The sequence below is a fragment of the Rhincodon typus genome, chromosome 20, assembly GCF_021869965.1.
Source record: "Rhincodon typus isolate 14 chromosome 20, sRhiTyp1.1, whole genome shotgun sequence".
In the NCBI taxonomy this organism is placed as follows: Eukaryota; Metazoa; Chordata; class Chondrichthyes; order Orectolobiformes; family Rhincodontidae; genus Rhincodon; species Rhincodon typus.
This window is the reverse complement of record NC_063351.1, coordinates 46,258,007-46,280,476: the sequence shown is the minus strand read 5'-3', so window position 1 is coordinate 46,280,476 and position 22,470 is coordinate 46,258,007. Positions and strand designations below refer to the sequence as shown.

The 22,470-nt window shown below is 43.8% G+C and overlaps 1 protein-coding gene across 1 annotated transcript in view; it reads right to left on the bottom strand.

The window, feature by feature from the left end:
• The window catches only part of hpse2 (heparanase 2), a 301,179-nt gene that overhangs the window by 116,102 nt on the left and 162,607 nt on the right, over positions 1-22,470 (bottom strand). The window contains exon 4 of the mRNA XM_048609227.1: positions 8,704-8,875. Coding sequence (XP_048465184.1) covers positions 8,704-8,875 — 172 coding nt within the window. The remainder of the gene's footprint in view (positions 1-8,703; positions 8,876-22,470) is intronic.

The following is a 22,470-nucleotide window of genomic DNA, read 5'->3' as shown; positions in this document are numbered from 1 at the left end:
AATGGTGCCTAGCCAATCCTTTCTTTTCTTTGAATATTCCATGGGAAATGAGCATCACCGGCATAACTGTTAGAGCATCTTAATGGTACAGACCGGGGCCAGTTTACTCCCCAAATCCATGCCAGCTCTGGTCTCAAAAGCACTAACCTATTCTTCGGTTCAGTTTCATTTGTGACGTCCTCAACCGTACCTCACTCAGGAGGCCTTTTCTCCAGCGAGAGAATGTCAGCAAGCAATTCAGCATCACAGTCGAGTTCAATCCTCTGCTTGTCCAATATCTTTACCAGCAGAGAACACTGGAGCACTTTCACGGGGCTGATAACTATTTTAAAACAAAGAATTACAGTTGGCACAGTGGCTCAGTGGTTAGCACTGCTGCCTCACAGTGTCAGGGACCTGGGTTTGATCCCAGGACGACTGTTTGTGTGGAGTTTGCACATTCTCCCTGTGTCTGTGTGGGTTTCCTCCCACAGACCAAAGATGTGCAGGTTAGGGTGGATTGGCCATGCTAAATTGTCCATAGTGTCCAGGGATGTGCAGGCTAGGTGGGTTAGACATGGGAATTGCAGGAATAGAGCAGGGGATATGTCTAGGTGAGATGCTCTTTGGAAGGTTGGTGTGGACTTGATGGGCTGAATGGTCTCTATCTGCACCGTAGGGATTCTATGAACTGCAGATTTTGAAGAACAGAAATTGCAGGAGAAACTCAGCAGGTCTGGCAGCATCTGTGGAGAGAAATCAGTTAATGTTTCAAGTCCAGTGACCCCTTCAGAACTAGCCCTGAAAAGAAACAATCTTAAGAAGTTTCTGTTTTTGTTGCTGATAACTACTTTCCTCCCCCAGTCTGGGGGTCCTGAGGGCAGTTTTTGCCCCTAATGAAACTAGCCGACTTGGCACAGACTCGGTGATCATATTTGCAACCTCCTCACTCTTTTCAACTCAGTACTACACCAGATGGAGTATGCGTCTGAATATGCTGCTGGACAAGCTTAATTATCCACTTCTTTCAAAACCTTGTTTTATGGAATACTGCAGGGTATAATCAAACTGATTTAACAGTTGCTTTCTGACCATTTCTCATTCAGTTACTGGAGAAATTCAGTGGCATTCCTCAAAGTTTCCCTCATTAGGCGAGTTCAGCAATTAAATGGGAGGTGCAGGGAGGAAGCACCATCGCTATATTTTCATTTTGGTTTGGGGACAAGAAAAATGAGCCAGAAAAATAACAGGAAAGTGTTTTGTTTTAAATTAAGACTTGAGGAGAGGGTTGATGTTAAAAGTTGCTTGAGTTAATGGTTTTCATTAAAGCAAGGATAAAGAACTTGGTTTCCCAAAAGCCCCATTGATTTATAACAAATTTGTATAAGCCTGTGGGTTATTCAAGTTGTGTTTCAAGTCACCGTGGTTAACCCATTCCTCAATGCTGGGAGCTGGCTCAGGCAGGCTCAAATAACTTTGTCTGGTGGCTTTGAAATAAAGGATCCAGAGTTTCAGCAGATATCTCACTGAACAGGAAAGAGAAACTTCAATGATAAGGATAGACTTGAGACATTGGGAACGTTATCCTTGGAGAGGACAAGGCTGAGAGGCGATCTGATAAATGTTTTCAGATTTAAATCTGAGCTGGATAAAATAGATGGGGAGAAGCTGTTCCCACTCATGAATTGAAAAAGAACAATAGGGCACAAAGGTAAATTAACATGTAAGTCAAGCAAGGATGAAATGAGAAAAACATTTTGTTCGTACAGCGAGTGAGGTATGGAATCCACTGCCTGGGGAAAGGTTCAAATGAGGCATTCAAGAGGGCATTGGATGGTTATTAAGATAGAGATGGTGTGCAGGGGTATGAGGAAAAGGCAGGAGATTGCCGCAGGGGGATAGAACCAGCACAGACACTATTGGCTGAATGGCCGCCTTCTGCACAGTTTGCCATTTGCACAGTCCTTCAGGGAATAAGCATGCCAGCAGAGCGAACCAGACCCCATTTCACGTGCTGGGGGTGGGTGAAGGCTCAGCTGGTTGCTCACATTACCACTAAGTTAGAAAGTTACAGGTTTGAGATCCACTCTGGGATTTGAGTACAATAATCCAGACCGACCCTCCGGCTTGGAATTGATTGAATGTTGCATGGTCATAGACAGTGCCTTCCAGAAGAGGGGGCAGCACAGTGGCTCAGTGGTTAGCATAGCTGCCTCACAGCACCAGGGACCCAGGTTCAATTCCACTCTTGGGTGATTGTCTGTGTGGAGTTTGTACATTCTCCCTGTGTCTGTGTGGGTTTCCTCTGGGTGCTCCAGTTTCCTCCCACACTCCAAAGATGTGCAGGTTTGGTGGATTGGCCATGTTAAATTGCCCATAGTGTCCAGGGATGTGCAGCCTAGATGGGTTAGCCATGGGAAATACTGCAGAGTTACTGGGATGGGATGGGTCCAGATGGGCTGCTCTTTGGAGGGTCAGTGTGGAACTTGATGGGCCAAATGGTCTGCTTTCACACTGTAAGGATTTTTATGATTCTATTCTATGTTCAACCCTGTCTGCCCTCTCAGGTAAAAGATCCCATGAAACTTTGCTGAATAAGAGTGGGAGTGTTATCCCTGATAACCTCACCAATATTTATGTCTCAATCAACCTCCAGGTTAGTATCACACAACTCTTTGTGGGATCTTGCTGTGTGCAAATTGGCTACTGAATTTCCTACCCTGCAACAGGGACCACAGGACAAAAGGTATTTTGTAAAGTGCTTTGGGACATCTGGGTGGACATGAAAAATGCATTATTAGCGCAAGCCCTGGACTTTTCTTTCACATAATTCAGTATTAAAAATGGTTGCCATTTTTTTGTGTTATGGATCTTGATCTAAATGCCATGGGCACCAATGTTGAAAGCTGTGGGGCATCATCATTAGAAGCTTGTCAGACCACAGAGTTCTGAGTTGTTCTAGTGCGAGGGTCTTTTACAAACTGGTGGGATTCTCGATGTGACAGTCATAGAAACATTCTTTTATGAGTTGGCAGAATCTCAGAAATCTACAGCACTGAGGAAAATTGATTGACCATCTCATAGGAAGGAGTTATCCATTCTCCTTGTTCATTCCCTGTTCCCTTTCAAATCTTTCTTTCGCCAATTATTCACCCATTTCCCTCTTTAACAGGCCATAATGGACATTGCTCTCAGCTCTGTTTTCAGTGGGACATTCCATATACTTGACATTACAGAAGCTAGATAAATATCTGTGAGGGAAGGCAGAAGGCTATTTGAGAGGATTTGATGGAGTTGGGTGGAATAATCATGGGAGTATAAGCACCAAGGTCTTTTTCCCAGAGTCTGACAGTTCAAATCTAGATGTGTAGGTTTAGGGTGAGAGGGGAAAGATTTAAAGGAGCCTGAAGGGCAAGTTTTTCCTCACAGATGGTGGTGTGTATTTTGAACAAGCTGCTGGGGGAAGTAGTTGAATCATAGAATCCCTATAGTGTGGGAGCAGGTAATTCAGCCCATTGAGTCCACACCATCCTTCCAAACAGCATCTGCCTCAGACCCATCCCACTACTCTATAACTCTTCATTTCCCACAGCTAACCCACCTAGCCCTGCACATCCCTGGACACTCTGGGTAATTTCCCATGGCCAATCCACCTAGCCTGCACATCTTTGGACCATGGGAGGAAACCGGAGCACATGGAGGAAACCCGCACAGACACGGGGAGAATGTGCAAACTCCTCACAGACACTTGAGGGTGGAATCGAACCCAGGTCCATGCCGCTGTGATGCAGCAGGGCTAGCCACTGAGCCACCATGACACCCTGACGGGAGTACAATTACAACATTTTAAATACATTTGGACAGATACATAGAGAGGAAAGGTTTAGGGGAATGTGGGCCAAATGCAGGCCAATGGGACTAGTTCAGAGTAGCAAACTTAGTTGGCATGTTTGAGTTGGACCAAAGGGTCTGTTCCTGTGCTGTATGACTCCAGGACCAACTGCTTGGCCAAATGGCCTGTTCCCATGTTCCCATGCTGTGCATTTCATGCAAGACCATAACCACTACTCGCTTATCTAAATACAAAGACAGATTTGTAGGAACTGCCTTTCAGTTCTGGTCCCTCCAAAGACATCACCACAGGGAGAGAAAGAGAGATGGAGAGAAAGGTGGAAAATGAGGAAGGAAGGGTGAGTGGAAGTGGTAGGGAAAGGGGAATGAGAAAAAAGGATGGGGAGAATGAGTAAGGAACAGCAAGAAGAAGGGGTAGGATAGAGAGAGAGAGAAAGGGAGGGAGAGAGATGAAGATTGTGAGGGAGAGAAGAGAGGGATTTATCCACACCCAAGCCTATAAGCCTCATTTCCAGATATGAGAAGCAATTCCATAATTTACCTGGATTCCTAGCCACATTTGTGTGCTCTGCCCTGAAGGAAATCATGACTGCAGGCCATCGGAAGATTGTCCAGGACAGCAGATGAGAACATAAGTTCTTCACAATCATTCAAAATAACTCAGGGCGATCAGTTGCTTCTGATTTTTAAAGCATCCTCAACATACAACACACCCTGGGAGTAATTTTGATTTTTGGGATGAAGTTATAAACCAGGTGTTTTTTTTTAATCCAAACACATCTCTTGTGGCTTTCAGTTCCATTTTCTGTTGCTGTTATACAACATGGCTGATCTGGCATCATCAGTTTGGTTCCCAAAGTCAAAATAATCTCCACTGTTTCCAAGAATTATCATTGTTATGTTGTGAATGGCAGGAAATGAATTGTGGGATATTTTCCTCTCAGCAAAGATCTTTAGACAGCATCTTCCAAACCCATGACCACTTCCATCCTGAAGGGCAAAGGCAGTAGATACATGGGAACACCACCCCCTTCAAGTTCCCCTCCAAACCACTCACCATCCTGATTTGGAAGTATATCACCATTCCTGTCACCGCGTCAAAATCCTGGAATTCCCTCCCTCACGGCATTGTGGGTCAGCCCACAGCACATGGACTGCGGCAGTTCAAGAAGGCAGCTCACCACCATCTTCTCAAGGGTAACTAGGGACGGGCAATAAATGCTGGGCCCAGCCAACAACACCCATGTCCCTAGAGTGAATAATAAAAGATTAATTTTAATGTTAATAAAACATCCAGTCTCCTTAAAGACTGCTGTTCAACAGGAAACGTTGGCCATTTATCAGTAACGAGTAAGAATCACCTTCGATGGGCTCTTTGTGATGAGGGACGATTTATTTATAAGCTTGAAATCCTTGACAGTGAGCAGCCTCCAGTATTGAATTAACAGTGGTGACCTGATGGATGAAATCAATTGAGTGCATTGTACGTGGGATGTTTGAGAGATGGCAATAACCATCAGCCGTTTCTCTCTGAGACTATTCTTTACAACACATAAAAAAAAATCATAGCTTGAACTTCTCACGTGATTTTCAATTGGACTGATCCATTGTGATCAGAGGCAGCTTTTGGATTCTGATTTTCCAATGGCAGTGGCAGTCAATGAGCCAAGGGCGTTGGGAGGTGCTAGCCAACACTGGGAAAAATATCTCGCTCTTGTTCCACACCCTCGCAGTCTCCACTTTGACCTGCTCAAACTTGTACTTGAGTAGAGCAGATACCCACACGTTTAATGTGCAGTGCCAATGCTGAATGCTGCCATGCCCTGATCTCCATGAGTTTTCCTCCTATACCCACAAAGGTTTCAAATCAGCTCAGCAGCTACAAAATCTTTTTTGTTTTGGCTGTTTCCCTTCACATTCACCAGCCTTGAAAGCATAAGAAATCAAGCAGGTGGCTTTCCATCTGGAGTCATGCTATCACCACATAATCACATTGGTTAGACCTACTCTGGGTGACCTCCCATTTCCCGTAACCCACCTTCTTCCATCTTGTGCCTGTCAAGCATTGGCCTTGAGTTTTCAGATCAGCAGTTTAACCACCGTCCTGGCCCCGACCATAATATCTGCCTCTCAGTGAGAATTCAAATGTTCTCTCTCCTTTAGCCTCCCGTGTTACTGCAAATGACTGTAGTATTCTTCAACTCGAGAATCCCCAGGTAGGAGCTGAACTGATGTCATTAGGTTGTCCCAGCAGTCAATCACATTCAAGTCTTCTCACAGACAGCCCAATCAGGAAACAAAACGCAGCTAAAATAAAACGCTTTTTAAGATGTTTACAAGACCGAATTAGAGATGGATGAAAGTAGAAATTTAAATATTCTGATTTTATTTAAAAATCATCAAAAAAATCTACTCAATCATCATTTAAGACTGTTATGAATATAAAATTATTATTTCATGGGCAGTTTGTTGTTCATCACATCATATTCATCACGTTGCTGTTCAAAGCTCAGTGAACAAGATGTAACCTTTTACCAGAGTTCTCACAGTGATGTGAACAGGAAGTTCTCACTAATTTCAGTGGTTGTTCATTCTGGGCAGGTTCCTCCCAAGCCCTGAGCAACAGAATATCTGCAATGAACAACCTATGCCTGACCTCCTGCACGGTTAGTTTCAGAAGGCTAATGACAATGGATGCTGATAATTTTGGAGATTAACCTTGCAGTTGTTTGTTTTCAAGGGCTTTTTGGTCCAGGGGTATGATTCTCACTTAAGGTACTATGCAGTATTGACATGCGAGAGGTCCCAGGTTCAACTCCCAGATGAGCCCGGGTATCTTTTTTAGAGGGTGACATGGTGGCTCAGTGGTTAGCACTGCTGCCTCACAGTGCCAGGGACCCAGATTTGATTCCACCCATGCTCCCTGTGTCTGCTTGCTCCGGGTGCTCCGGTTTCCTCCCACAGTCCAAAGATGTGCAGGTTAGGGTGGATTGGGCATGCTAAATTGTCCTGTAGTGTTCAGGGATGTGTAGATTAGTTGGGTTATAGGCGTATGGGTCTGGATGGGATGCTCTGAGGGTTGGTGTGGATTTGTTGGGCCAAAGGGCCTGTTTCCATACTGTAGGGATTCTATTAGCTGCAGGAGTGTAGGAGAGGTAGAGAGAGCATGATGAGACATATGAGACCTTGGGTGGTTGAAACAGGATGCACGTGGAAAGGATGTTTCCTTTTGTGAGACAATCTAGAACAAGGGGTCATAGTTTAAAAATAAGGGTCTGCCCAATCACAGAAATATAGAAAATGAGAGCTGGAGTAGGCCATTCGGCCCTTTGAGCCTACTTTGCCAAACATTATGATCATGGCCCATCATTCAACATAGTTCCCTCTTCTTGGTTCCCCTCATATCCTTTGATCTCTTCAGCCCTAAGTGCTATATGCAACTCGTTTTTGAAACAGTACAATGTTCTGAACTTGGCTGCTTTTTGTTTTAGTGATTTCCACAGGCTCTCCACTCTCTTGGTGAAGAAATTTCCCCTCATCTCCGTCTTAAATGGCCTAAGCCGTGTCCTTAGACTGTGGCCCCTGGCTCTGGAAGGCAGAGATGAGAAGAAGTCTTCTCTCAGAGTGGGTGGAGAGTCTTTGGAACTCTCTCCCTCAAAACAAGTTAGAAGCAGAGTCTTTGAATATTTTTTTAAACTGAGGTGGATAGATACTTAGGTTGGGGATGGTGTCAGTGAAAGGTTATAGGGGCTAAGCAGAAATATGAAGCAATCAGATCAGCTATGATTTTACTCAATGACAGAGCAGACTGGAGACACTGAGTGGCCTACTAGAAGGCATTTGGTACACTTGTCTTTATTGGTCATTACATTGAGTGTAGGAATTGGGTTGTTATGTTGCAGCTGTTCAGGACATTGGTTAGGCCACTTTTGGAATTCTGCACTCAATTCCGGTCTCCCTGCTATAGGAAAGATGTTGTTAAATTTGAAAGGGTTCAGAAAATGTTTACAAGGCTGTTGTCAGGGTTGGAGGGTTTGAGCTACAGGGAGAGGTTGAATAGGCTGGGGCTATTTTCACTGGAGCAGCAGAGGCTGAGATGTGACCTTAAAGACGTTTATAAAATCATGAGTGGCACGGATAGGGTGAATAGCCAAGGTCTTTTTCCCAGGGTAGATGGGTCCAAAACGAGAGGGCATAGGTTTAAGGTGACAGGGGAAAGATTTAAAAGGGACCTTAGGGACAACTTTCACATGCAGAGAGTGGTGCGTGTATGGAATGAGCTGCCAGAGGAAGTGGCGGAGGCTAGTACAATTACAACAGTTAAAAGGAATCTGGATGGGTACATGAATAGCAAGGGTTTAGAGGTAGATGGGCCAAATGCTGGCAAAATGGGATTAGATTAATTTAGGATATCTGGTCAGCATGGACGGGTTGAACTGAGCGATCTGTTTCTGTGCTCTACAGCTCCATGACTCTACTTCCAATTCGTACATTCATGATTCGCCATCAAACCCTCAGCTCAAAATCCAGACCATTAGTTCTTGTATGCAGTGCCCCTTTTAAGAGGAGGCTGAGTCATTTGGATTCATTTGGTGCTGTTATTTCATTGGATTAGTCGCTCTTGGGGTTTTCGGGGGGTGGTGGGCTTCAGCTGAAGGTCACACTGTGTCTGCGCTGATGTGTTGGAGCCACAGACTGTTTGCTCCTTGTTGGAAAATTCGCTAAAAACCCTGTAAGTTTGGTTTATGGTCCACCCTCTATTTAAGTGCAGAGTGAGCCAGTCATTTGCAGAAAGGTCTGAGTCATTACGCAGCAGGGTGAACTGTTCCCACTCGCTTTCACACGGGATGGGGTTTGTGCAGATAAACTTACCCGTCCAGCAAGGCCGCAGTGTTTCTCCGAGGCCTACCAATGTTCGGGCCATACAGGCTGGCTTTCGTGTAGAACCGCACAGACTGCAGCAAGTTCTTGAACTGGATATAGTCCTTGCCCAGCTGGCTGCCATTAATAGTCCTTCCCACCATCGTCCGGTAGCTGTTGGGCTCTGCGGAAATATCGAGAATCGCGGGTTTAAGAGGATAATATGGTGCAGTTTGTTCAGGGGTCGTAATCCATGCACAAATCAAGTGGCCATTAACTGAAATCTCTGCATTCTTCCTTCCACCCTCCCTTATTTCTCACATGCATTTGATGAGCTGGCTCACAGGTTTAGTCCCCCATCATGTAGCGCTTTACCACAAGGGGCAGCTGGTTTGCGATGTAGAATGACACCAACATTGCAGGTTAAATTCCCACACCGGCCTGAGGTTACCACGAAGATCTCTCCTTCTCAACCTCTCCCCTCGTCTGAGGCATGGTGACCCCCTGGTTAAACCACCCTCAGTCATCTCTCTCTAACGAGAGAGTGGCAGCTTCATCTTTTACTGCATGGGCTGCAGGGGTTCAAGAGGTGACTCACCTCTACCTTTCCCAGGGCTGGGCAATAAATACGGACCTAGCCAGTGAAATCCTGGGGATGAATGAGAAAAAAAAAGGCAACGTTTCTGAAGCTTTGTCTAATTTGCCAACAGAACGTGATCAAAAATACATTTATGATTGCTAGAAGTTGGGCAAAGTGATTTGGAGGATTTCAGAAAACGTTTGTATGTGGCTCGATTATCAATACAAGATTTTTTGAGGTACCCAGAGTTATACTTTCCGTAACTACATCAAAGAACACACGTTGTTCTGCAGCTCTCCTCAGCATTCTCTAGAATTAATCCCCACTGCTTCTGACATCCTCCTTTATAATCTTCATTAACACAGCATGACATACTCTCTAGTTTTCCATTCAGTTTGTGCCAGCTTCTATAAAATTCATACTGTAACTCAGCATGAAGGATCCTCTGAAGTAGAAAGAACTCATATTTGTTAAGTGTTTTTAACATCAGCTGTACAACCGAAGGTGCTACGCAGCGAGGCAAGCATTCACGAAATACAGTCACTGCTTTGTAGGTGATTTGCAGTTAATTACAGTAAAGTCCCATAAACAACATATGCTATAAATGGACACTTAATCTGTGGTTGCTGGCAATGTTTGAGGGAAGAATGTTGGTCAGGACACGAGGAAAGTTCGCCTTCTCTGGAGTCCTTTCCAGCTCCTTTTGGTAAAAAATTGAATTCTCAGATAAGGGCATCATTAGAAATGCATTTCTTGTTCCATGTCAGGTTTCCTTAGCTTAATATAAGAATGGATAAGTGTAGGATATTATTCCTTTGGAAGAAAAACAAGGAAGAAAGATGCACCCTCAATGGAAAGATGCTGATGGGAGTGAGTGAACAAAAGGCTTACATACACAAGGTGTCAGTGGGTAGCACACTTGTCTCTCAGTCAGAGATAGTAGGAACTGCCAATGTTGGAGTCTGAGATAACAAGGTGTAGAGCTGGATGAACACAGCAGGCCAGGCAGCATCAGAGCAGCGTTTCCCACAACTCATCCCTCACATCCCGCCCCCCCGCAATAACAATAAAGACAGAATTCCCCTCGTCCTCACGTATCACCCCACCAACCTCCGGATTCAACGCATCGTCCTCCACCACTTCCGCCACCTGCAATCTGACCCCACTACCAAGGATAATTTTCCCTCCCCACCCTTATTTGCCTTCTGGAGGGACCACTCTCTCCGTGACTCCCTCGTCCGCTCCACACTCCCCATTAGCCCCACCACCCACGGCACTTTTCCCTACAACTGCAGGAAGTGCTACCTGCCCCTACACCTCCCCCCCTCAACCCCATCCCAGGCCCCAAGGAAACCTTCCACATCAAACAGATGTTCACCTGCACATCTGCTAATGTGGTATACTGTATCCGCTGTTCCCGATGTGGCCTCCTCTACATCGGGGAAACCAAGCAGAGGTTTGGAGACCGCTTTGTGGAACACCTACACTCAGTTCGTGACAAACAACTGCACCTCCCGGTCGCGAACCACTTCAACTCTCCCTCCCACTCCTTGGACGACATGTCCATCCTGGGCCTCCTCCAGTGCCACAATGATGCCACCCCAAGGCTGGAGGAACAGCACCTCATATTTCGCTTGGGAACCCTGCAGCCCAATGGTCTCAATGTGGACTTCACAAGCTTCAAAATTCCCCACCCCCGACCTCATCCCAAGACCAGCCCAGCTCGTCCCCGCCTCCTTGACCTGTCCATCTTCCCTCCCACCTACCCGCTCCTCCCTCCCCACTGACCAACCCCCATCCCAACTCCCTACCTACACTCACCTTTACTGGCTTCATCCCCGCCTCGTTGACCTGTCCGTCTTCTCTCCACCTATCTGCTACTCTATCCACTCTCCATCATTGCCTCACCCTCTCTCTATTTATTTCAGAGTCCCCTTCCCCTCCCCATTTCTGAAGAAGTGTCCAGACCCGAAACGTCAGCTTTCCTGCTCTTCTGATGCTGCCTGTCTCTCAGTCAGACAGGTTTTGATTTATATCAGTGACTTGAGCATATAACCTACACCCAGCATATCATTCCAGTACTACGAGAGTGTTGCACTGTCAGAAATGTTTTTATTCATTTATGAGATGTGGGCATATTGTCCGTCCCTAGTTGCCTCTTGAGAAGGTGATGGTGAGCTGCCTTCTTGAACCGCTGCAGCCCATGTGCTGTACGTTGATCCACAATGCCATTAGGGAGGGAATTCCAGGATTTTGACCCAGCAGCAGTGAAGGAACAGCAATATATTTCCAAGTCAGGATGGTGAGTGGCTTGGAGGGATCTTGAAGGTGGTGGTGTTCCCATGTATCTATTGACTCTATCATTCAAGATGGAAGTGATCATGGGCTTTGGAAGATGCTGTCTGAGGATCTTTGGTGAATTTCAGCTGCACATTTTGTAGATAGTACACACTGCTGCTACTGAACGCCAGTAGTAGATCGAGTGGATGCATGTGGATGTAGTGCCAATCAAGCGGGCTGCTTTGACCTGGATGGTGTTGAGCTTCTTGAGTGTAGCTGGGGCTGCATCAATCCAGGGAAGTGGCGAGTACTCCATCACACTCCTGATTTGTGCCTTGTAGATGGTGGACAGGCTTTGGGGAGTCAGGAGGTGAATCGCTCGCCACAGTATTCCAAGCTTCTGACTTGCTCTTGTAGCCATTGTGTTTATGTGATGAGTCCAGTTGAGTTTCTGGTCAATGATAATCCCCAGGATGTTGATAATGGGGAATTCAGTGATGGTAACACCATTGAATATTAAGGGATGGTGGTTAGATGGTCTCTTATTGGTGATGGTCATAGCCTGGCATTTGTGTGACACAAATGTTACTTACCACTGGTCAGCCCAAGCCTGCAGATTGACCAGATCTTTTTGCATTTGGACATGGACTGCTTCAGAAATGCTGGCTTTTGGGTGATCCTTTAAACTGAGGCCCCACCTACCCTCTCAGGTGTACATATAAAAAAAATCCTAGGGCACTTATTTAAAGAAGAGTCACGGTATCCCTTAAATCCTGACCAATCTTTATCCTTCAATATTGTTAACACAGATTATTTTGTCTTTCTGCTGTTTTGTAGGATCTTTTTGTTTGCAAATTAGCTACAATTACAATGACGACTATACCTCAGTGTAACTCAGTAATCGTCAGAACGCTGGGGTCTCTTGAGATTATAGATGCAGATACTTTTTCCTTATAACTCTTTGGAAGTATGAGTGCAGCCAGATATAATCCTAAATAGGGCCAATAGCATTTTGAGTTATTAAGTAGAGGCATAAGAATAAAAATGTAAAGAAGTGCTGTATGACTCTTTGACTCTATAACCTCCATGACAACTTGCATTTATATAGAGCGCCTTTTAACACGGGAACATTTTCAAACAAAACATGCTTCAGCTGGATGACAAAAAGTTTGGTCAGATATGGGTGCCAAATAGGGTCTTGGAGGAGCGAGTTGGGTAGGTGGAAAGGTTGAGGAAGAAAGTACAATGACTGGATTATAATCCAGTGGGACCAATGGTCAATGGGCCTTCACCATGCCACAGAAAGGGGAAACCTATCCAACATAACATTATAAAGGAAACAAGCTAATGAGTAATGATGGTGAAATGCTGATTCATCTCTCTTTCCTCTTCTATGGAATCTGAGATGAGTTCATAAATCAGCAACCCTTGGTTGAAATTCAGGAAAGGCTGGTGTAATGAGAACCCTTTTCAAATACTGGCTGTCAATCCACAGTGAATTTGGGAGTCACTTCAGTTCCAAGTGGGCATTGCTGTTAATTCAGGATTGGCTGGCATTAACTTAGCAGAAGGCAATGCTGTGGAAAAATGGAAAATGTCACATCAAGCACAAAGTGCTGAGATTAGAACTGAAACACAGCGCTAGCATAGAGAGCAGCATTTTCTATCAACCTGGGCTGTTCCTGACCTAGGTTTGCCTAATACTAACACTTGAGTAACTGAAATGTAAAGTGCAGAATTCAGTTTGAAAAGTACAAATTATTGGGATATGCTACTCCTTTGAGTAAATGGTTATTAATCTCTTGTTCTCCATTACTGTTCCTCATTATCACCAAATGTAATTGGATACTGATCTAACACCTCATTATTCACTAAAATTCTGCAGTCTGGCCAATATAAATATCACACATGGAAGCTCTTTAAATAATCTTAAAGTATGCTGGTACTAAAAATATAAAAACGCACATTTCTAAGTTGGTTTTATGTATGACAGCACATTTTACGTACACCTCCTATTGTGTAAGCTAAAGGGCTAGAGGTTTTGTTAGTTTAAGAGGAATGTGTTGTGGCTGATGTTGAATTTTCTGTTTTCCATAAGCTCTGCTCTTTCCCAGTAGAAATGAACTTGCGTTTAGAAACAAGGTGCTTCTCTGCTGTGGATGCTTTCATGTCTCACGTGCAGGCAGCAGTAATGACTTGCAATTAAATAAAAGGAAAAACAAGGGAAATGCTCAGAAACATAGGCAGCAGCTATGTTCAGCTGAGGAAATATAATTAGTTTTGACCAGGTGAAAGGGGAGGTCAGAGTTGGAGAGAGAAAGGATGACAGTGAAGGTCTGTAGGAGCGATTAAAGATCAAAAAAAAACAAAAAATCCGGAATTAAGAGTCTAATGATGACCGTGAACCCATTGTCAATAGTCGGAAAAACCTATCTGGTTCACTAATGCCCTTTAGGGAAGGAAATCTGCCATCCTTACCTGGTCTGGCCTACATATGACTCCTGACCTACAGCAAGGTGGTTCACTCTTAACTGCCCTCTGGGCAATTAGGGAAGGATAATAAATGCCGGTCTAGCCAGTGATGCCGTCATCCCATCAATAAGTAAACAAAAGGCTCACAATGCAAATGCCAAAGTGGGTACCATTGGGAGTAGCGTAGAAAGATGAGTGGTGAGCAGTTGCAGAGCAGCCTACCAAATGCAAAGTGGAAGAATAAAGGGAGAAACGAGGAAAAGAAAGAGATCAGTAAAACTAAATTGAGCAGAGGCTCCCATTTAATATTGCTGAACTCGATGCTGAGTGCTGAAGGCTGGAGAGTGCTGAGTTGTAAGAAGAGTCGCTGCTTCTCAAGCTCCCACTGAGCTTCCTTGAAATATTGCAGCAGACCAAGGACAGTGATGTCAGAGTGGAAGCAAGATGGAGAATTGAAGTGAGTTGAAGTCTGTATTGCCATCAAGCCTAATGCTGGGATGAGCTGCCATCTATGCGTTGATATCGATAGGGGCACAGTGATAATGTCATTGGGCTGGTAATGGTTGTGATTCTTGGATGTCAGTCATCCCAGCTCCAGGACATCACTCCAAGGAGATCCTCAGTGTAGTATCTTAAGCTGGCCCATCTTCAGATGATTCATCAATGACCTTCCCTCTATCATAAGGTCAGAAATGGAGATGTTCTGATGATTGCACAATGTTCAGCATCATTTGTGACTCCTCAGATACTGAAGTAGTCTATGTCAAAATGCAGTAAGACCAGGAAAACCTCCAGTTTGGACTGGCAACTGGCAAGTTACATTCATGCCTTGACAAGTGCCAGGTAATGACTGTCTCCAACATGAGAGAATCTAACCATTTCTTTTGACATTCAATGGTATTATAACTGCTAAATCTCTCACTTTTAACATCCTAGAGGCTTGGCATGGACTAGGAACTGAACCCGAGGAGCCGTATAAATATTGTGACTATGAGATAAGGTCAGAGGCTCAGAATACTGCAGTAAATAACTCACCTCCTGACTCTTTAAAACCTGTCCACCATTTCAGAAGTCACACAGCACCAGGTTATAGTCCAACAGGTTTATTTGAAATCACAAGCTTTCAGAGCACTACTCCTTTGTCAGGTGAAGTCATTCAACTCATCAAAACTCCTTAGACAGCCCCTTCCAAATGCACAATCACTGCCATTTAGATGGACAAGGGCAGCAGATACAAAGGAAAACCACCACCAGTAAGTTCCCTTCCAGCCCACTCATCATTTTAACTTGGAAATATATTGCCATTCCTTCAGTGTTGCTGGATCAAAGTCCTGGAACTCCCTCACTAGCATCATTGTGGAGGTACCTACACCAAATGGACTACAGCGTTTCAAGAAGGCAGCTCACCACCACCTTCTCAAAGGCAACTAGAATAAGCAATCAGTTCTTGCAAAGCCAGTGATGTCCACTTCCTAAGAATGAATAAAAAAATCCAGAGGGCCCAGGCTAGTCGAATGGTGAAATTTAAATGTTATTAATAAGAAATGGGACATAAAGCTGGCATCAGTAATGGTGACCAACAAACTATAATCATAATTGTCATAAAGACCCAAAAGATTCATGAATGTATTTTAGGGAAGGGCATCTGCCATCCTTGCATATTAGTGACTCCCAACCCACAGCAATATGGCTGATTCCCAATTGTCCTCTGAAATGGCAAATCCAAAGGGAAACAGGGATGGACAACAAATGCTGGCATTGCCAGCGATGCCCACATCCCATTAAAAAAACGGAAGAAACTTTGTTACAAAAGCCAGATTACTTCAGTTGAGGCCACTTTTCTTTTAATGCTTTTTGAGCTCAAGGTGCTGAGGTAATCTTAAGTGTGCATATCACTGATCTTTCAATAAAATTGGGACCCTCTTGATTGGCACAGCTTTATGCTGAGCAAGTCATTCTATCAAATGAGCGTTTGGGAGGATGGTGCTGGCTAAACTTTATCTGCTCAAGATTGGTCCTTTAAGCGACAAACCATGTGGTCACTGGAGCAATCCACTGAATGCATTGGTGCTTGAACTGCAGCCAATCAGCATAACCTGACCACCTAGAGCGGACCTTGCTGTACTCAAAGTCCAGACAACTGTGTCCTTACACTTGCTGATTGCCCCAGTTTGAATTTCAAGGGCCCAAAGGTTTTGGAAAAGTCATAAACCCTAAAGGAAGACCCCGAGATCTGTTTATATCAGCATCTGGAGATGTCCATACATTCGAAGGCATCAAATTGGACACCAGAAAAACATGGGAGCTTCAGGACACTCAGTCAACATCTGCCCCAAAGACAACAGGCATTAAAATAACCCAGTTGCTCTCTTATGAGAAAAAGAATAGGGAGAAGCTAGTATTGAGGTGAAGTTTGTGTTTTGCGGAGCAGGGTGAAGAAAGGGAACAGGTAAAGAGCCTATCAAGTATTAATCCAGCAGTATAATTTGTTTTAGTTTAAAATAGTTCATTTTCAAACCCAAATGGATATAAACAGAAAGTACCATTAACAGTAATAAATAGATAGCAATATTTGTGAAAACATGACATGTATAGAGTGGGGTTACTGCAAAGCAAAGACACCCAACCCATTAATTTCCGGCGTGTCAGGGGGATCCAATGAGCATAAAGTATTTCAAAGCAAAAAGTTCATCAGAAAAGAGTGGAGGGCAAACATTTTTTTCTGCGAAAAGTTGCTTAAAATAACAGTCCTGGGTATTTTTCATACTGCTGTCACAGTTGGGCATGGCAAATGCTAACAGTACAAATATATCACCAGACTGTGTAAACACTTAGGGAGCAATGATTTGTGAACTGAAATTCTGCAACTGCTTATTTTGCTTAAGATTAAACCACCATGATCTCTTCATTTAAACATGATCTATATCAGATTGGTTTGCAGAGTGTAAGGTTGTCTTCGTGTCAAATGTTACACTGATGGAGTGCTGACTTCGAGATCAGACACAAAATGAAAACCCTTTCAGCCAGAAGTAATAGGTCCAATGGCATTATTCTGAAAGAACAGGGAAATTATTCACGTGTCGTAGTCAATACTGATCCCTCGTCCAACGTCACTCGAAATCAAATTATTTGTTGATCACATTTGCTGTTTGTGAGAATTTGCTATATGTAAATTGGCTGCCACCTTTCTTATGGTACAACAGTGACACCTCAAACAAAAACAAAAATTGCTGGAAAAGCTCAGCAGGTCTGGCAGCATCTGTGGAAAGAAATCAGAGTTAACGTTTTGGGTTGAGTGACCCTTCCTCAAAACTCCTCAGTGATACTTCAAATGTATTTCTTTGGCTATAAAGTACTTTGGAATGTGGTGAGCACCTGTAAATGCAAGTATTTTTTACTCCTTCTATCTTGCCTGGTCACAAATGCATGATGGCTATTAAATTCCAGGAATGTCTTTAGAAGTAGGTGCCTTTTTATCTATTCCTTGAGCTGGGGAAGGAAGGGAAGATTAACAATAAGGTTCTTGCTTTTTACCGGAGTGTGATGACAGAACTGGACTGAGTCTCTTTGCCTGCAGTATTCAACTACTTAACCAATACCTGTTGCTTCAACTTACAAATAAAGATGGAATTTTCAACTCCATATCTAGCACAACACCCACGAGTTCTACTGCACAACCCCTTCTGGAAATGATCTATAGCAGAAAGCAAAGCTACATCCTTCTAGGAAGGTAGCACAATAAGGCTGTAAAATGATTAGGAACTCTTTCTTGAAACCACAGATTTTTGCTGAAAGAAAATCTGGCCTCACAAAAAAAACTCCTCCAAATCCTGGGCAAAAAAGATTAATTTTCCTGTCCCATGTTATGCATCTGGAATTCCTGAACACAAGACCAGACAGGTCCTTTCAGGGTCTTAACGTTTGAACACAAATCAGTTTTACTTCAACGAGCCTTGTAATTTTACCTCCTACATAATAACTGTTGAAGAACCATTAAGGGAGACTGCTGGATTAAATAGAGTCAATGAGGATTGTCAGTACATCTGTTCTCATTTGGAGTGGAGTTGAAAACTTGTTGCAAAATCGCAAACATGTTTGTGTCAACATTGTTGTGATGCAAAGAACTAGGACAAACCTTAACCTATTGCTCTTAACATGATTGGAGATTTTTGTCTCTTTTACTTTAACCTTTACGAGTTCCGAATGTACACTGTGTGCCTTTCAGGCCAAGTCACTAAAAGGAAGTCTCCTCCTTTAGTGGAGTGGCTTATTCAAAAAAGTTGACTTCTTTATTCAGTATTTAATATTCGCTCAACGTTTAATCAATATTTCCACGATACTATAGGTAGAATGAGAGGCTTGTCTGCCATCAAATGAACATTCAAGTCTTAGGATGACAGGAACAAGATTGCTTTGGAATGCAGTAAATTGGATATTTTGAAAAGCGGTAAACAATTGGGTGTTACAGAGAAATTATAAGAAGCTCTGGATATGAAAGAAATTCCTAAATTGGCTAATTTTATCCTGATATTGGATGCAAGGAACAAATATGGGAAACTTGATGGTAGCATATCGGATTGTTGGTAGTATTTTTCTTGATTATAAATATCTTGAGAGTGTTTTCAGTTGATTTAGTGTTGCTATTCTGTTTATTTTGCACATTCCTCAAGTTACATTTGTTTAATTTGCAATAATTCAATGACTCACGCTCTGTAAGTTTAATATTCACTCTCAGCCAAAAAAAAATTGCTTTTGACCGACACTCAATTGGCACGTAAACCGAGAATGCAAAACTCCTGCAGTGAAGTGGAGTGAGACTGCCTGGGGAAGGTTTGTCCACAATCCTGCTTCAGAAAAGTTGCTTCTTGCTTAGACTGTGGTGAATGAAGCCCAGATATTTAAGAATAAATACCTTCTGAAGAAAAAGGGAGAACCTGGCTATACAGGAGTGCAGCAGAAGGTTAGGCCACTTTTGGAATATTGCATGCAATTCTGGTCTCCTCGCTATAGGAAGGATGTTGTGAAACTTGAAAGGGTTCAGAAGAGATTTAAAAGGATGCTGCCAAGGTTGGAGGGTTTGAGCTACAGGGAGAGGCTGAATAGGCTCAGGGTTATTTTCCCTGGAGTATCGGAGGCTGAGGTTTACAAAATCATGAGGGGCATGGATTGGGTGAATAGCTAAGGTCTTTTCCCCGGGGCAAGGGAGTCCAAAACTAGAGGGCATAGTTTAAGGTGAGAGGAGAAAGATTTAAAAGGGTCCTAAGGGGCAACTTTTTCACGCAGAGGGTGGTGTGTGTATGGAATGAGCTGCCAGAGGAAGGGGTAGAAGCTGGTACAATTACAACATTTAAGAGGCGTCTGGATGGCTACATGAATAGGAAGGGTTTAGAGGGAGATGGGCCAAAATGCTGGCAAATAGGACTAGATTTATGTAGGATATGTAATTATTATGGACAAATTGGACCGAAGGGTCTGTTTCCGCGCAGTGCATCTCTACGATTCTCTGACTCTAAGACAGCAGGGAAAAGACCACTCAGCCCATTGACCTGTAGATGAATGGCATTCTATCCTAACTCAGACTTGATCCAATGGATTTAATATTTGAGGGAAAGTGCTGCACAAACAGTCCAAAACAACCAAGTTTGGTTCAAAGAACTGGGGATTATTCTTAATCCACTCACAAGATGTGGTGTCACTGCTAAGCCTAGTATATTTCCAACACAAAGATCCTTCAGGGGGCCTTTTAAAAGTTCAACTTTCCTCTGGATGTTCGAGTCACATATAAGTCAGGTGAGAGCAGCAGATATCCTTCCCCAAAGGACATGAGTAAACAGAAGTTTTTCATGACTAGTAGTTTCACAGTCAGTACTACTCGTGCTGGCTTCGTTTTTCAGATTGAGTCAATGAATTGAGGTTTCTTAGTTGCTGTGTGGCTATTTGAATTCATCGTATTTCTTCATTACATTAGCCCAGGTCTCTGGCTTTCTAATCCTGTAATGTAGCAGCCATTCCACCAAGCCCCTATATATCAGAATCTGCTCCACATACAAACTATTCAACCTTCATATCTTCATTCAAGTCTTCCAGTCAGCCAACTAAGCACTAGAACCACCAGTGCAAAGTCAGACATTTGCCACAGCTTCAGATGGGCAATAAAATCAGCAGCTTGTTTTACACCATAGGAAGCAACGAGAAAGGAAAATGAGCAGAAAACAAGCTGACAATTCACTGGATGCTGATACTGCTAACCAACTCCACGGCCACGGTATTGTACAATCATCTCAGTCTACAGATGTAGGCACCAGGCACAGGGAGATGGTGGCATAGTGGTAGTGTCATGGACTTAATAATTCAGAGACAAATTCTCTGTGGACAATGAATCCAAATCCCACCCTTGGTAGTATTTAAATCCAATTAATTCATGATCAGTTTGGAGTCCTGTATCTAAGCAAAGATGTGCTGGCCTTGGAGGGATCCAGAGGAGAACCACAAGAATAATCTTGGGGATAAAGAGCTTGTCATATGAGGAGCGGCTAAGGACTCTGGGTCTGTACTTGCTGGGGTTTAGAAGGATCTGATTGAAACTTACAGAATGCTGAGAGGCCTGGATAGAGTGGACATAAAAATGTTTCACTTGTACAAGATACTGGGATCTGAGGGCACAGCCTTGGAGTAAAGGAATGACCGTTTAGAACTGAGATGAGGAGGAATTCTTTCAGCCAGAGGGTGGTGATCCTATGGAACTCATTGTTGAAATGGACTGTGGAGGCCAAGTCACTGAGTGTATTTAAGACAGAGAAAGATAGTTTCTTGATTAGTAAGGGGATCTAGTATTATGGGGAGAGGGCAGGAGAAATGGTTTGAGAAGCACATCAGCCATAATCAAAAGATAGAACAGACTTAGTGGGCTGAATGGCTCAATAAGCCAAAGGGTCTTCCTGTACTGTGCAATTCAATGAATAAATGTTGATCAGAAAACCATAAACCATTTAAGCTATTATTGATTGTGATAAAGGAAAAGTATATGTAGCTGGATCTTTTGGGGATGGAAATCTGTCATTGCTATTTAGTCTGGTGTAAATGCAACTCCAGACCCATTTATCTGCTGTCTAAAATGGTTCTAACAAGCTACTCAGCTCAAGGGCAATTAGGGATTGGCATTAAATTCTGCCCTTGCTATCCCATAAAAGAATAAAGTAAAGGAAATCAGCCCCCATCTGGAGCTAGCTATCTCTAAATGCAGTGAAAACCCTCAATTATTCAGGACAAGTAATGCTAAGTGCAGAATAAATACTTGCATTTATTTTCAGGGAAGGATTTTTCTTTTTTTTTGCTAAGGAATTATTTCTCAATTTATTCTTACAGCTTTACGAAGTCTCATGAAACTCGATGGTTATATGATCCGTGTATCTGCTGCAGTGTTTCCAAGGATTCCCAGAATGATCCCATGACAATATAGGACACCACCATTCTTAACAATCAGGAAGAAACCACTGGCTGGTCAAAGATAGCTCTGCAGATGGGTAGGGGATGATTTGTATTGTAATGGTCAGAACAGGGAGAAAGATGGGTTAAATACCTTGTCATTCTTCCTGGTGTAATTAAATCACCTTGGTACAGCAAGGTAATTCAGAATAAGAGGATCACAGACCAGAAGGAAGAAGTTTCCTGATTTTCAACTCCATTTATAGATGGACAATCAATTTGGGCAGCACAGGGGCTCAGGGGGTTAGCAGTCGTGCCTCACAGTGCCAGGGGTCTGAGTTCAATTGCACCCTTGGGCAACTGTCTGTGTGGAGTTTGCCTGTTCTCCCTCTCCCTGTCTCTGTGTGGGTTTCCTCAGGGTGTCCCGGTTTCCTTCCACAGTCCAAAGATGAGCAGGTTAGATGTGCTAAATTGTCCCATGATGTTTATTTACGGATTTTTGACCCGTAATGCTATCAACAAACATGTGGAAGTAAACCCCGTATACAAACCTATGCAGAACAGAGATAGTAGGAACTGCAGATGCTGGAGAATCCGAGACAACAAGGTGCAGGGCTGGATGAACACAGCAGGCCAAGCAGCATCATAGGAGCGGAGAGGCTGACGTTTCGGGCCTAGACCCTTCTTCAGAAAAGGGGGAGGGGAAGGGGGTTCTAAAATAAATAGGGAGAGAGTGGGAGGCGGATAGAGGAGAGGATAGGTGGAGAGTAAACAAACAGGTCGAAGAGGCGGGGATGGAGCCAGTAAAGGTGAGTGTAGGTAGGGAGTTAGGAAGGGGATAGGTCAGTCCAGGGAGGACGGACAGGTCAAGGGGGCGGGATGAGGTTGGTCGGTAGGAGATGGAGGTGCGGCTTGAGGTGGGAGGAGGGGATAGATGGGAGGAAGAACAGGTTAGGGAGGCAGGGACGAGCTGGGCTGGTTTTGGGATGCGGTAGGGGGAGGGGAGATTTTGAAACTTGTGA